We start from the raw sequence: 13,478 nt of genomic DNA, 5'->3' as shown, positions 1-13,478 counted from the left end.
AAATTTCTATTCGAGTCATTACTAGTGCAAAGCATTCAAAAGGCGATCCTAACAGTTACTGGTTCTTAATTATAACTAGGAACGAGAGTACAAGCCCGGACTAGGAGCCTTCGAAAGATAAACCGATAAAAAATAAGATAAGCATACTCACAGTAAGGAAAGGTTACACACACAAAACTTTATCTTTGTTCCACGTTTTATTATTTCACACATCACTGTTCAAAAGGCATTGTATGAAAACCAACCTGCCTTTCAGTTCTTTATTACAATATACTCTATCCGTAGAAGTCTACAAAAGACAATCAACTCTAGTTTCTGTTGCCTGACTGAACCTCTGGAGCCCAAGGTAAAGCAAGGGAGGAACATAACCTTTCAACTGTGCGCCTGTTTATGCACATTTGATGCGTATGAGACATGCCAATGGCACTCCTTACATCGGTTTTAACCCTCGCCTCTGTATTGTTGCTCTAATCGCTGCCCTTTCTGTTATTCCGTCATTGTTCTTTTATTACTTCTGTTGTTAGCTTGTTGCGTCTGGTTTTAACGTTAATTTTGTCATTCTTGCTGCTGTAGTTGGTTTTGTTGTTCTTTTAGCTGCTCGTTTTATGTTTTTGCAGTTGTTATTGTAGAGGTGGTTGCTGCTTAGGTTTTCAACATAATGTTACGGTTGTTTTTACAGTTTCGGTTGTAGTCGTTGCGAGCATATTCCACTCATACGTACACAATCACACATCGATTTCCAGTTCTTATCTAACCTGACTTACATGATATACACGTTGATACAATATATACACTTTGTACACTACTAGAAATAGATCAGACAGCTAAAGCAGCGCTCATCTCGATATTAGCTTCAGCAGCCTCCGTCACAAGTTTATTGAGCTCCCCGGCTGTGTAACCTAGCAGATTCTTGAGGTTGCAGACAAACTTGTAAACGAAGCGTTTTCCATGTACTTTGTGTATCATATCCCCGTCATAGTAGTAGCGCAAAGCCCGACTCAGCTTCTCGTAGTTCATGGCAGGCTTGTTCTTCCGCTTGCCCCACTGCTGAGCTACTTGCTCAGGGTCGTTAAGCTTGAACTCTCCTTCTTCCCCGACCCACATGATCAAATGGCGACACGTCTTGTCGGTTAGTAGCTCCAGCAGGAACTGCCATAGCTGGATTTGACCATTATTACCTGGGGAAGAAACGGCTTAGTATGCTCTAGAAGATCAAATATGACCTTGTTGATTTTGGATCAATCGATCTCCTATAACCAACAACCTCAACTGCATTAGCTCCGAAGTTCCCTTCTCAACCTCCATCTAACACCAAATGTCGTATGTCCATCGGACAATCCGGGACTGGATCCAGATTATTTGGCGATGGCCCCTAGCGTTGCAGCCGTTAATGGCCGGCTGTTGGAACATCTAGCCAGCTAACATTTAACCAAACCACATTTTTGTTTTATCACCACCTTCACACTGTTTATCATTTAATTTAACGCTTTTTGCACTGCACAAGTCGTTCACCTTGCGATCCCACAAGAATCTTCAAAAAGAAGGATGCGGGCTCCCAGGAAGAAGAAGGAATAGGGACCTTATACAAGACGACGGCGACGGCAAGGAAAACGAGAGTAAAATGCTTTTATGCTTAGGGATAGGGAAAGAAATCAACACAAGGTTGAAATGTTCTCTCACCTCTGTGAAAATCGAGCAGTTTGCTGACTTTTAGAGAGCTAGCCCTTCTACCAGAGGCGGATCGAATTAGGGGTGGGCCGAGCGCCTCCCCCCCCCTATTTTCAGATATTAAACTTAAAAATAACAAGTAATATAAGGAAATACAGGAAATTTCTTGAAACCGGTGCTTCAGCCCCCCCCCCCCCCCCCCCCATTTTTTGGATCTCCTGGGTCCGCCCCAAAAGAGCAAAAAAGATATTTCCTTTACTTTTTGAAGTTTTTGGAGCTCGACGTTTTCCTTGCCGTCGCAGTTATGGCTGTGTAAGGCTCCTAATAAACTCAAAACTGTAATTGTCAAATTTCAATCCACTTCCATCCTCTCGATGTGATACGCCCAAACCACAATATTATACTTATCTAAAAGATCAAAGCTCGTTTAATAAACCTAACCAGGATTGTTATTTTGGTCATTCCACATTTGTTTGACTGCTTTTGAGCTTTTTGAAATGACACTAAATCTTCTTCAACCGTATCCATTGATAGTCCTATATGAGAGCTACTGTACAGTACATACCTGATCTATTCCCTGGGGTCTTTCCGTCAATACTCCGGGGTTTAGAGTCGTCATCCTCACCACTAGTTGCAGATTCTGCTAACAAATATAATTTATTTATTTATATTCATTAACTAATTAGGAGACTTTCATAACGTTATTAATACAGCTTTTTGAGTGATAAGGGGTTCTTTAGGACTTGAGGTCCCACGTAAAAGCTCTAGTGTCGACAGGGAGATTATTTCATTATAGCACAACAATTTTGTACTGTATTCATACAGTAGTGTAGTTTTCTTGCTATAGCCGTAAATAAGTGACAACGAGAGTCAGTTGTTCGAAGTCAAAGGTTCAAATGAACCCCTCTTTGAATAAATTCGACAGTAATGTACTTTCAAGACAATCCACCTATTGCAAGTTAAGGCGGCAATGAATACAAAACAATTATCTCGAAAATCTATGTATCAATGACTGTATCCTGTGATCTCAAAACAATGTAATTATTTCCAGGCACATAAACAAGAATGCTACAGCTTTCTGTGGATGTGTTTTTGTGGGTCACGATTCATGGACATGTGCAACATATGTATCTATAAGAAAACCCGTACCATCAAGGGTCTTGTTCGCTGCAGGGCTGTCAGCTCCTGGAAGAGATCAATCATTGAGAAGCAAGCACAAAGTAGTTGGTAAGAAAGGGGGAATTGCCACACACAAAAAAGACCTGGAAACAGACCCTGGAAACATTCCTGGTAAGAATCAATTATTGAGAAAAAAGAGCACAAAGAACATAGAAAAGGAGGGATTTGTATACATACGAAATGAGAAGGTCAGAGAACCATGAATTAGGTCCATAGGGGCTACAACCAGCTAACTCAACTCATTTTGAAGGGCCATAGCAGGAGCTGGAGCACGGTCAGCAAAACCCCCAACCCCTACCCCCTAATATTTAAAAAAGAAATACAAGGAAATGACCAGTGGGGGTTGCGGTGCCCCCCAATATTTTCTTAATGTTTCTGTCCCCCCCCCCCAAATATTTTCTTAATGTTTCTCCCCCCCCCCCCCCAAATATTTTCTTAATGTCTCTCCCCCCCCCCAATATTTTCTTAATGTTTCTGTCCCCCCCCCACCAATATTTTGAAGCAGGCTCTGTTGGTAAAACTAAGGAATCCAGAACTCAGAAACTCAGAACCCGGTAACATCAAACACAGGCACTACCAAGCATTGCCATGCCAACTACTGAACAGGCCTGTGCAGTAGTTGGCTCAGTACCTGCACAACAATTGTTAACTGAAGTAAGCAAGAATGGAAACATGACATAGAAAGGCAGCAAACCAAACGTTGACTCACCATTTTTGATCACTGAAACCTGTTGGCTTTCTGCTGGCCTCAATTTGGCTGCAGGGCAATATGTCATATTTCATTATTAAAAAAGAAACAAACAAAACAAAACAATTCTTTTTTTAACTGACCTTTAGGTAATCCATTAGATACTGAACTCTTGCGTCTCTTCTTGGGGATCAGTTCTTCTTCAGCAGTGTCTTCCCTTTTAGTTGGCTGATAATCAAGTACAGCTATTTCTGTGGTGAAAGATGGTATGAATATAAATTCAACATCTGTGCAAAGTGATAGACAAAAATACCAAATAAACTGCTAACCTGTAGGCTGAACTGCAGCTATTTCATCTCCATCTATCTTGGGTGCCTCATCTTTAAAAAAAGATGTGAGTTTGAGTTGTTTAACTTATTTTCTTAAGGGAAAGGAAAAAAAACTTAGTTTCCAAAGGGAAAGGATTGGCACCAATAGAAAAGATTGCCAGGCAGCAGGGTATCTGCACCGACATCATGTAGCAGACATGACAGAAAAACATGACGTGACACTCCAAATAAGCCCATTTCACATCAAATAAGGCGGAGAATTTCTTAGTAACTTATAGCAAACAAAATCTCAAGTGCCACTTTTTTCAAATTGATGCGACTTTTTGTAAAGTGTCATTGAAATTTGAGCTTTTCGTCCCTGAACTGATACACAGGGCAATGATGATCAAGGAAAAATTATCTTAAAAAGCCAAAATCTGATTATGTGCACTTCGGCCTCATGTTATTTGTGTTTTGAAAAGCAGTCCGTAATACAAGAAACCTTTAGCCATTGTAAGAAACTGTGTCTTCTCTCTCTATCTGGAATTGCGTGTTTTCAAGGTTTTCCGTCATGTCCATGTAGCAGGGTATAACATATGGTGAGTGGCAGGGTGTCATGTACCAGGGTGTCATATAGCTGGGGCAGTGGAGTGGTCCCATAAGTGGGGGGGGGAGCGAAAATTGGGTAGTGTTTTCAGGGGTGGTTGGTGGTTTCAGGGGAGGGGTGGATGGTGGTTCCAAATCCTATTGATAAGAACGCGGGATTTTAAACTGTTCAACAAATTTGTTGTCGTTTGCATATATACCGCTTTGAACCCATTGGTTTAAAAAAACGTTCATATATATCTAAAGAAACATCCCCTCAGAAAAGTGGGGTGGGGGCGCTCCTTCAGCCGCCCCTGTGTGGCGAGGTGTACACAAGTGGGGTGCGGGATGTCATGTAGCAAAGTGTGCAGAGGTGACAGGGCATCATGTAGCTGGAAGTCTGCAAGGTGGATAGTCTGCAAGCAGAGTAACAGGGTGCTCACCAGTTCCTGATTCTTGAACTGCAGGGTCAACACTCAGAAGTTCTATCCTATTCACTTCTGGTTCTGCTTAAAAAAGTTATATAACAGTAAACTTTACTTTCGTGATATGGCATTCTACTGCTAGTTGCATAGACCTGAAATCATCATTGTTATGCTATGGATATGATTTATATTGAGTATAGTCTGCTTACAACTGTTAACACAGGTTTTTTTCCTTGGATGCCCCAAGCCGTTGCCGCTTTCTTGTTTTGTTCTACACTTAGCCTCCTTCCCAACTCGTGTGTGGCCAGAATGACTTGGGGGGTAAACATGGTAAAGAAAACACCAGGAGAGTGCTTGCAAGTAGGCTGTATCTAGGTTCAGCTGTATCTGGAAAGTTGATAAATCAAGGGTTTTTGAGATAGATGTCATACCTTTTGTTGATAGAGGTAGCGTCAGTGTGCATTTAAGCTCTCCACTTCCTAGACCTTGCTCCTGCAGTGATAAATCTGAAACCAACTGTAAAAAAATAAATGTGAGATATGTTTTTACTAAAACAAATGCAAGGAAATACTGCAAATAGTCACCGCAGGCGTGCTATTGTTATTGCCCATACAGATCAGACACAAATATTTTATACTACTTGTGAAATGAATACAATAAAGATAGTATGCTTCTTATTGTTGTGCAATCGGTAATTAAGCTGCATTAAAAAATGTGGTGCGTCCCTAAAGAGAAGAAAGAGCATGAGTGGAAAACAACAAGCCAAAATGCAAATTATTTTTAGTCATTGCCATACCGTCGAGATGGCAACAGATCATTTCTGTGTGTTCAAGGAAGAGAGTACATTGCCATCTAAGACAGTACTGATCACTGTTTTTGAGGCACGGCAAAGTAAAAGAGAAAAAGCAAATTTGAAGAAGGACTCAAATATCGAAGACCTGTCCGTCCCACTCCACTACATGTCTGCAAAGACATTAAACTTCTGGCTTAGTAAATTCATTTGCGAAGTTGCGAAGTAAAGTGGTAAGTAGTTTGCTTGCAGAGCGTTAAGACTAACAAAGACATATTGCTGCAAATTTGTTGTTAAATGATTTGTAAAAAAAAGTAAATGCTTTGTCAGAAATATGTCGTTGTGTTTTCTATGCTAGTCAATAGATATCTGTATTAAAAGTTAATGCATACTAATTTGCTGAGCAGGGATCTGCAAAAAAAGCAGCAATGGCCCACTAACCTTGATGTCTTTAAAGAAGACTGCAACTTTATCGAATTTTTTCCCTATATTTTCCTCCACAACATGAACCAGTTGTTTGGTAGACAAAGTAGCTGTGATCTGAACAACGATTAGCTGTACACTCTCGCAACTTGACACTCCCTCTGTGTACTCCATACCTGAGAAAGGAACATGAAAGTTAGCTTATATGTAGTATAATAATCTTAAGCTCAGGTTGTAATCTTGATTTTGTTTTTTATTATGTTCACACTTTTCGAGTATGTACTGCACATGCATAAGCAAAAGCCTAATGTGTGCACTTTACATACCTGCTAACCCCCAGACTTGAAAAACCGGAAGATTATTTTAGGGGGGGAGGGGTATGGGATGAGGGGTGTGGGATGGATTGATCAGCAAATCACAGAGTTTTGCCGAAGATGTGTGTGTTCTTTTGTTCTCTAATTGTTGTTGGGTACCCTGTCGTAAAGCGAAAGAAAAGATCAGTAAAGTAAGTCTGTTTTTCCAGAAATTCATTCAACTTTGTAAAAAATATTCTGAATAATATATTCAATCGATATAACACTTGTACAATCTCAGTTTATATCTATTTGATAAAATATGATAAAATGGTGAAAACTTTGATCTAAATTTTCGCGCTGTTCACTTTCGAAATTATTTGTGTTGCAATTACTTTTTGATAAAACACTAGATTGACTGGACTAATGGTTTGATGTTAAGAACATCAATTTCAACTACTTTTTGAGAGGCCAGAATTTTTATTCCATCGTATCCTGACCACAGAGCGCCTAAAAATTCTCTTTGATGAGCCTTGAAGTTTATATTGTGGCCGGCATGATTTACAACGCCAACTTACAAACTTGCGCGAAAATGGCTCCAAAGTATGAGCCAATTTCTCAACAATTTGCACGAAAATATGGTCAAACTTGATTGGTCCATATATGCAAGCATTTAAGTATTACGGTAGTCCTGTGGTCTACAAGAAACGACTGGAAATATTAAAAAAGTGAGACTAAAACTTCAACAGAAAAAACTTAAACTGAAAGTGCCAGCAAATGATGGTCTTTTTTATTAGTAATATATCAAATTGCACTCTCAAATCGTTAACTTGTGACTTTGGACAGAAAAGCAGATAATCAATTAGATAAGATCATGTGAACAAGGTATCCTTTGTACTTCATTTCACATAGCTGCTGGTATCATAAAAAGCTCTTTCCTACAACTTGAAAGTACTTGCTCTAGCTCTTTCAAGTCTTAAGTTCATCTGATGGACTGGCACAAAGTTTAGAGTACCAATTTCAAATGAGTCTGTTTTTTACAATGGTTTCAGTTTCAGTTTTAATGCTCGGTTAAGCTGAGTTGCATTACACCAAGAATGGACTGGTTACCTACAGTGTTCTAGACTTTCTAGCTTTACAGTAATGAATCTGTCCTATTATTATTGCCTTTCCATGTTAGCCATCTCAATGAAAAAGGGTCCTGATAACAATACAATGTGTTTTTTGGTTTGAGTCAGTTACAAAAGTAAATCTGTTTGTTTCTAGTGACATTGTTTGGTATCTCTCTGCATGATGCGGCCCATACAGTATCTTATCAAAAAGATTGGATCAATGTCAACAGCAAGCCTAAAAGTTTTTCAAGCACTCTTGCTTTGGTCATGAAAACAAAGCAAAAGTACAACAGCCACTACACAAAACAAGGAACAGACAGTACTGCAAACTATCTTTACTAAGTAGATATAGCTAATAAGGTGTCCACAAATATAATGTCTATTCATGAGGATTTGATGTTATATCAAACACATACAAGCACTGTGTTTTAGGCGCTTTCTTGTTTGATGAGACATCAAAATCAGGGCTGTAGATAGCGGGTGGAGTTAGACATTTTATGAGAGGTGGTGGTATGGAGAAAAAACATCTGACCAGTTAGCAAATACAAGGAATGACTGAGACTTCCTCTATGATAATAAAAATTTGGGCTTGACAGGGTGCCTTCAGTATGCCTCTCTGATTAAAAGAGAGCCTCTTAGAAGAGCCTTCTTCAAAAACCAAGGATACGACTATCCTAGCAACATAAGGGACTGCTTTTATTAACCTTACAAACCGAAGATGTTTGACAGCAATAAACCTACCACGATACAAAACGAACAATATTTGTATATCATTAATGAATAAAATGAGCAACACTTAAAACCTTTACTTTACTATTAGTAATGGAGACTCTCTAACTAGTCTTTTCTTAACTTATCTGACCCTTCTTTAGACTTGAATAGGAGAGCATACTCGCTTCTATCTGCCTCTCGAGCAAATAGGCAAATTGTAAACTATGCAGTATCAAGACAAGCAGATACCTTCCTTGGAAACAGCAGAGAAACAATCCCTATCTCTCTACATAAAACAAGAATATACTGGTATACATTCGTATCTTACATGTAAAATCATGGAGCAATCTGATCTTTTCCGCTTTCTGTGTTTACCTCGAAACGGAACTCTCTTTTGAACAGAGGCAAGGCTAGAGTGATTGAATTATTACTTGAAATTCATTCGATTTAAACAGAACTGAAAAACACCAAAAATAACTTTAGGCAAACAGTAAGACTTACGATTGACTACATCATCGAGAGATCTATTTAATCAAGTGGAAATACATTTCAAACCAGCGCGCTTTACCTCGATGCTCGTTGCTGTATTCTTCCGGCGGAAACGGCCTCAGATGAAACAAAAACTCCTTAAAATCGACCCGTTCCAACAGCTAAATACCTCGCAATCTCTTTTATGTCTATTGGCGTCTAATACGATTGATAAAGAACGCGTTTGCAGCAACAAACGGTCGTTTTTTTTTGGCAGAGATAGTCGTCTTTCCATCGACAGGAAATATCGAGCACCTGGTTGTAAAGCAGCGTGTGACGTCACGGTTACTTCCTGCCCCTCTCAAAAACATTTGGAAGAATTTCGATCTCGATGACAGAAATGGGCTCGTACCTCGCTTTTTTTTTTAGGATAAAGAGTGATACGAGTGTTGTCAAACGCAGAATATTTCCTTTGCAGTAACTTCGAAATATTGTCTAATAGAAACATGTATTTCTTTTTTTTTTTTGTATATAAAACTGCCATGATACCAACCGATTTCCCCTAGCATCTCATATCATGGCATAACGTTATGCATTGATTGGTTCTTGCCTGATTTCGTCCAAATCATCCTTTGTAGGATTCAATCTGTAATGCAATTGCGAAAACTCCTTTATATTTGAAAATATGGTAGTTTATCCTGAGATCCTAATGCAAAAAAAATTACCACAATAGAGACTTTTGGAAGCGCCCGCCAATGTAAAAATTTGTGCGATGGTTTATATAGACCCCCCAGTCTTTTCGGGTGCTTTCTGAAGGTAGGGGAATTATATGGGTGCAAGACCACTGCTTAAAGGACCTATATCATCCTCATTCTAGGTGTGCGAGAGGGGATTAGACTTGGTTCATTGGCTGTTCTCAAGTGACATTCCAAGGGTGGTGTATGTATCAAAAGGGAGGGCAGAGGGGTGAAAAGAATCACTTATCTCTCACAGGAACTTAAGCATAAGTGGGGATGTCTCTGTTTATGTTCACACAAACTTGGAGTTTTTACAAATTTTTATTGCACACTAGAAAACTACAATGTATATTCATTAATGCATAAGTGAGCACAAAGCTCTTTTACAATTGAAATAATGGAATAATACAGAATAATACAATATCCAAAATATCACCTGATACAATGGATTACTAGTTTGTACATTGTGTACTAGGTAGTTGTGCATACTGCAACTTCATTATAGCTTTTACTAATACATAGAGAATAACACAATATCCAATATATCACCTGATAAAATGGATTACTAGTTTCTACAATATATACTAGACATTTGTGCATACTGCAACTTCATTATAGCTTTTACTAATACATAGAGAATAATACAATATCCAATATATCACCTGATAAAATGGATTACTAGTTTCTACAATATATACTAGACATTTGTGCATACTGCAACAACTTTATTATAGCTTTTTCTACCAAGCTAATATAATAAACTCGAAAAATTTGTATAACTTGTAAACCCTCGACAACTTTGCCAAGAGACTCGGATACCGAGTGAAATAGTAACTGACCAATGTGATCAAATAAATCATGGGAACTTTCCATGGCCTATCCTACAAAAACTTCTAAAATCACCGACTACAAGAACATTGTTACAATCAAATATAAACCCTGTGGACTCACAGGCTACAAAATTATCCTAATTGCTTAAGTTAATCAAATTGAGTGAAGAAAACTTCAAATAAGTGACATACATAGTACATCAGGTATTGGAACTTATTCTCAGGCAAAGCATGATTCAAAGCCAAACCAATAATGGTATGGTCCTCAAAATTATACTTTGCCTGAGAATGTATAGAATGTGGACACGTAAGACCACTTCGCTTGATACAAGCTACATAAGTCATAATCAGAGTAGAGGAAAGGCTAATGGTGAAACACAGCAACAACAACCTACAATCACACAGTGATAAAATATACTAAAACTCAAAAACACATTGGCCTTTCCCATACCCTGATAATAACAACAACTTGGGTCACCTGATTGTCAAATGGCTGATTTGATAAAACCAGAAACCATTTGAAATCAGGTGACATAGCCCAGCCTCCAGAGGCAATATGGCTAACAACCATAAAACCTCTGGAAACCAGGCTACAACTTGGGGTTTAACGACAAAAAAAACTCTAGTGATTGAAGAGCAGATCGAAATCTGGTACACTGATGCCACTATCAGGGCTACCAGCTTCCCAAAATTTCTCACAATCGGGAACCATTTCTGGCTTACCGCAGACTGCATCTTCTACCTTTACACCATCTGGTACACTAATGCCACTATCAGGGCTACCAGCTTCCCAGAATTTCTCACAATCGGGAACCATTTCTGGCTTACCGCAGACTGCATCTTCTACCTTTACACCGTCCAGCTTCTGCTCCGTGGGGTCATATCCAAGGATCTTCTCAATATCACATACAAACTGGTACACATACCTCTTGCCATGGACTTTGTCAATTATGTTTTTGTCATAGTAGTAACGTAGTCCACGGCTCAGCTTCTCGTAGTTCATGTTGGGCTTGTTCTTGCGCTTTCCCCACATGGTTGCAATCACTGGTGGGTTCAGTAGTTTGAACTCAAACTTCTCATCATACGTCCACTCTATCAATCTCTGGCTTTGTGGGCAGAGGAGTAGCTCGAGCAGAAACTGCCACAGCTGAATAGGGCCATTGCCATTGTACTTGGCAGGTTTCTTGGGGCCTCTGCGCCGTCGACCTGGTACTTTTGGAGGTAATGTATCAGGTACAACCTGAGGGGATGGGTCCGTCATGGGCACACATGAGTCATCTTGGATGGGGTCAGGAATGGGAGAGTCCACACTGGAGATGCTGTAAGCATCTGTGTCACTAAAGCTGTCTGAGAAGCTAGGGCATGGGCTTAGGACCATGCCACTGTCTGAAGATGGAGCAGGGCTGTGTGATAGACCCATGCAGGAGAAGTCTTGGACTTCAGGTTTTATGTGGTAGGTTTGAGGAGGCTGTGGTTGAGGGGCCAACTGATAAGAAGGTTCAACCTCATCAAAGGCAGCTAGGTCAGGGTTGCTGTTGATGTTATCTACAAACACAAAAGCAACATCAGTACAGACATATACAAATCTTCTTACCTGGCAATCTAAAAAACCGAGAACTTAATCTATTTGAAGTTATCTTTGTTTTTCTTATGTTACTTTAGTTATTTTGTCTTTTACAAAAGATAATAAATGATTTAGATTAGAAAGACTGTTTTTAATAGCAGTGCAATCAAATTACAAATTTGGTATCCTCAACAAAGCCTCTGAATTTTTCAATTAAACTTATTAAATTGTTTAAATTCACTAGCACTCACCACTGAAATTGGGACAAATGTCAGAGTCAAAGTCTATGCCAAGCACTCCAATGTCTTCAAGATCTAGAAAATTGAAAATAGACATCATGAATATTCGCAACTTATCAAAACTCAGACAGGAAAAAATGCATTCTCAAGACGGGAACTGACTGTCAGTCAAACTCCATGACAGCTTCAAGTGATTGGGTTGAATCAATGGGAGGGGCGTCTAAAAATAGTTTTTTTGAAAGGTTTCTCATCAGCTCACGTCTCCGGAGCGTGATCTCACTACTTTCGAAAGCCACTAGAGTCAAAACAACTACGTAGGTGACAATGACAGCTATCAATTACAATTTGCTTATCCAATCACATCGCACTTTCTGTGCTAAAAACAAACAATTATTCGTGTTTCGGTTTCGACTCGACGTTGGGGAATTTTCCGCTTTCGAAGCTCACCTTGAAAAATTTGTTCACAGCTTTGACTATTCGCTTCTTTGCCTTCGAAGACCTCAGAAACGTCTGAATTACAGGTTGATTGGCAACTGTTTAGTTCTTCTAGGTAGCTGCCTGTGTAGAAACCTAGAGACACACGAACCGATTTGTTAAATTTTCGGGAAACCTAATAAGTTAGTACACCAAACAACATAACAAACGGCCTCTCGCTTACCAGTCTCAAGTCCAAAGTCAGGCTGAGGCGAGGTTGATATTGCCATGTTTTGATCGGGCACGGTTGCCGGCATAAAATTCTGAATTGCGGGGGTGGCAGTTTGTACATTTGGCTGGTTGGCAAACTGGCTCAGCTGCTGTGAAACGAAATGTAACATAAAACGTTAGTCAAGTTGAGCAAAGGCGCACTTTCTGCATGGCTAAGTCAGCACAACCATCGGCGAAATCGATTATTTAGCCCTAACTATGACTATGAAATATAACATAGAATAGCTTTCCTCTTAGCAAGTTCTTTCTTTTTTTTTTTACTGTATTGGGGATGATTTTAGATGAGTAAGGACAAAATGTTGTTCACACGCGGTTGACTTCTCAAACCGCCTTCAAAAATTCCGTTCGAAACCTTCATTTCACTGATTTCAAACGCAACAACTTTTCGAAGAGAAATCATCGCTTACCATAAGCAGCTGTTGATTCATAGCAGTAATAGTGGCAAACGAGATCTTAAATAAAATGGGAGAAATCAGAATTATTGAACACCGCTACACAGAGAAAATATAATAAGTACTGAACATGTTTAGAAAATCAAAAAAATAATCAATCGACTTACTTGCGCCATCATGTACTCAGTAATCTTGAAGCTACAAGTACAACTCCTTGTTTTTTCCGCTATCGATAGAACGAAACTCTTCTCTCGAACAGGACTAGATTCGTTTTGACTAGACGGGGTTCTTTTGGGGCTTTTACCCCAGCATATCGTCTGTGATTGGTCAGATCTGACGTCATGGCGTACTATATTTCAGT

General features: G+C 39.3%; 2 protein-coding genes across 8 annotated transcripts; both read right to left on the bottom strand.

Annotated features, from left to right (window-relative positions):
• Positions 1-178: 178 nt before the first annotated feature.
• LOC5515372 (GA-binding protein alpha chain) lies at positions 179-8,993 on the bottom strand. 7 transcript variants are annotated; one of them, XM_032385089.2, is made up of 10 exons: positions 8,751-8,993; positions 6,085-6,242; positions 5,063-5,369; positions 4,872-4,937; positions 3,865-3,915; positions 3,679-3,786; positions 3,557-3,604; positions 2,818-2,853; positions 2,234-2,311; positions 179-1,178 (listed from the first exon to the last, which is right to left on the bottom strand). In XM_032385089.2, the coding sequence occupies exons 2-10, from the start codon at positions 6,238-6,240 to the stop codon at positions 817-819; spliced, it is 1,212 nt and encodes a 403-aa protein (XP_032240980.2). In that variant the 5' UTR covers positions 6,241-6,242; positions 8,751-8,993; the 3' UTR covers positions 179-816. The 7 variants fall into 7 exon arrangements, with proteins under 7 accessions (XP_032240980.2, XP_032240981.2, XP_032240982.2 ...); XM_032385090.2 differs by having other exon boundaries at positions 2,234-2,308; positions 8,751-8,992; XM_032385091.2 differs by having other exon boundaries at positions 5,285-5,369; positions 8,751-8,991.
• A 696-nt stretch (positions 8,994-9,689) lies between these two features.
• LOC116619848 (ETS translocation variant 4) lies at positions 9,690-13,443 on the bottom strand. Its single transcript, XM_048732532.1, has 7 exons — positions 13,285-13,443; positions 13,133-13,177; positions 12,679-12,814; positions 12,468-12,590; positions 12,033-12,095; positions 11,065-11,762; positions 9,690-10,959 (listed from the first exon to the last, which is right to left on the bottom strand). The coding sequence occupies exons 1-7, from the start codon at positions 13,294-13,296 to the stop codon at positions 10,840-10,842; spliced, it is 1,197 nt and encodes a 398-aa protein (XP_048588489.1). The 5' UTR covers positions 13,297-13,443; the 3' UTR covers positions 9,690-10,839.
• Positions 13,444-13,478: the final 35 nt, after the last annotated feature.

Source organism: Nematostella vectensis, chromosome 9 (assembly GCF_932526225.1).
Source record: "Nematostella vectensis chromosome 9, jaNemVect1.1, whole genome shotgun sequence".
Lineage (NCBI taxonomy): Eukaryota > Metazoa > Cnidaria > Anthozoa > Actiniaria > Edwardsiidae > Nematostella > Nematostella vectensis.
This window is presented reverse-complemented; position numbering and strand designations above follow the sequence as displayed.

Coding starts and splice junctions, on each gene's coding strand:
- LOC5515372 (XM_032385089.2), bottom strand. CDS start 6,240: ATGGAGTACACAGAGGGAGTGTCAAGTTGCGAGAGTGTACAGCTAATC. Junction 4,938..5,062: donor AAAAACCTGTGTTAACAGTT/GTAAGCAGACTA, acceptor AACTTTTTTAAG/CAGAACCAGAAGTGAATAGG. Junction 3,787..3,864: donor AGCTGCAGTTCAGCCTACAG/GTTAGCAGTTTA, acceptor CTTTCACCACAG/AAATAGCTGTACTTGATTAT.
- LOC116619848 (XM_048732532.1), bottom strand. Junction 12,591..12,678: donor TGACTTTGGACTTGAGACTG/GTAAGCGAGAGG, acceptor GTGTGTCTCTAG/GTTTCTACACAGGCAGCTAC. Junction 11,763..12,032: donor CATTTGTCCCAATTTCAGTG/GTGAGTGCTAGT, acceptor TTGTGTTTGTAG/ATAACATCAACAGCAACCCT.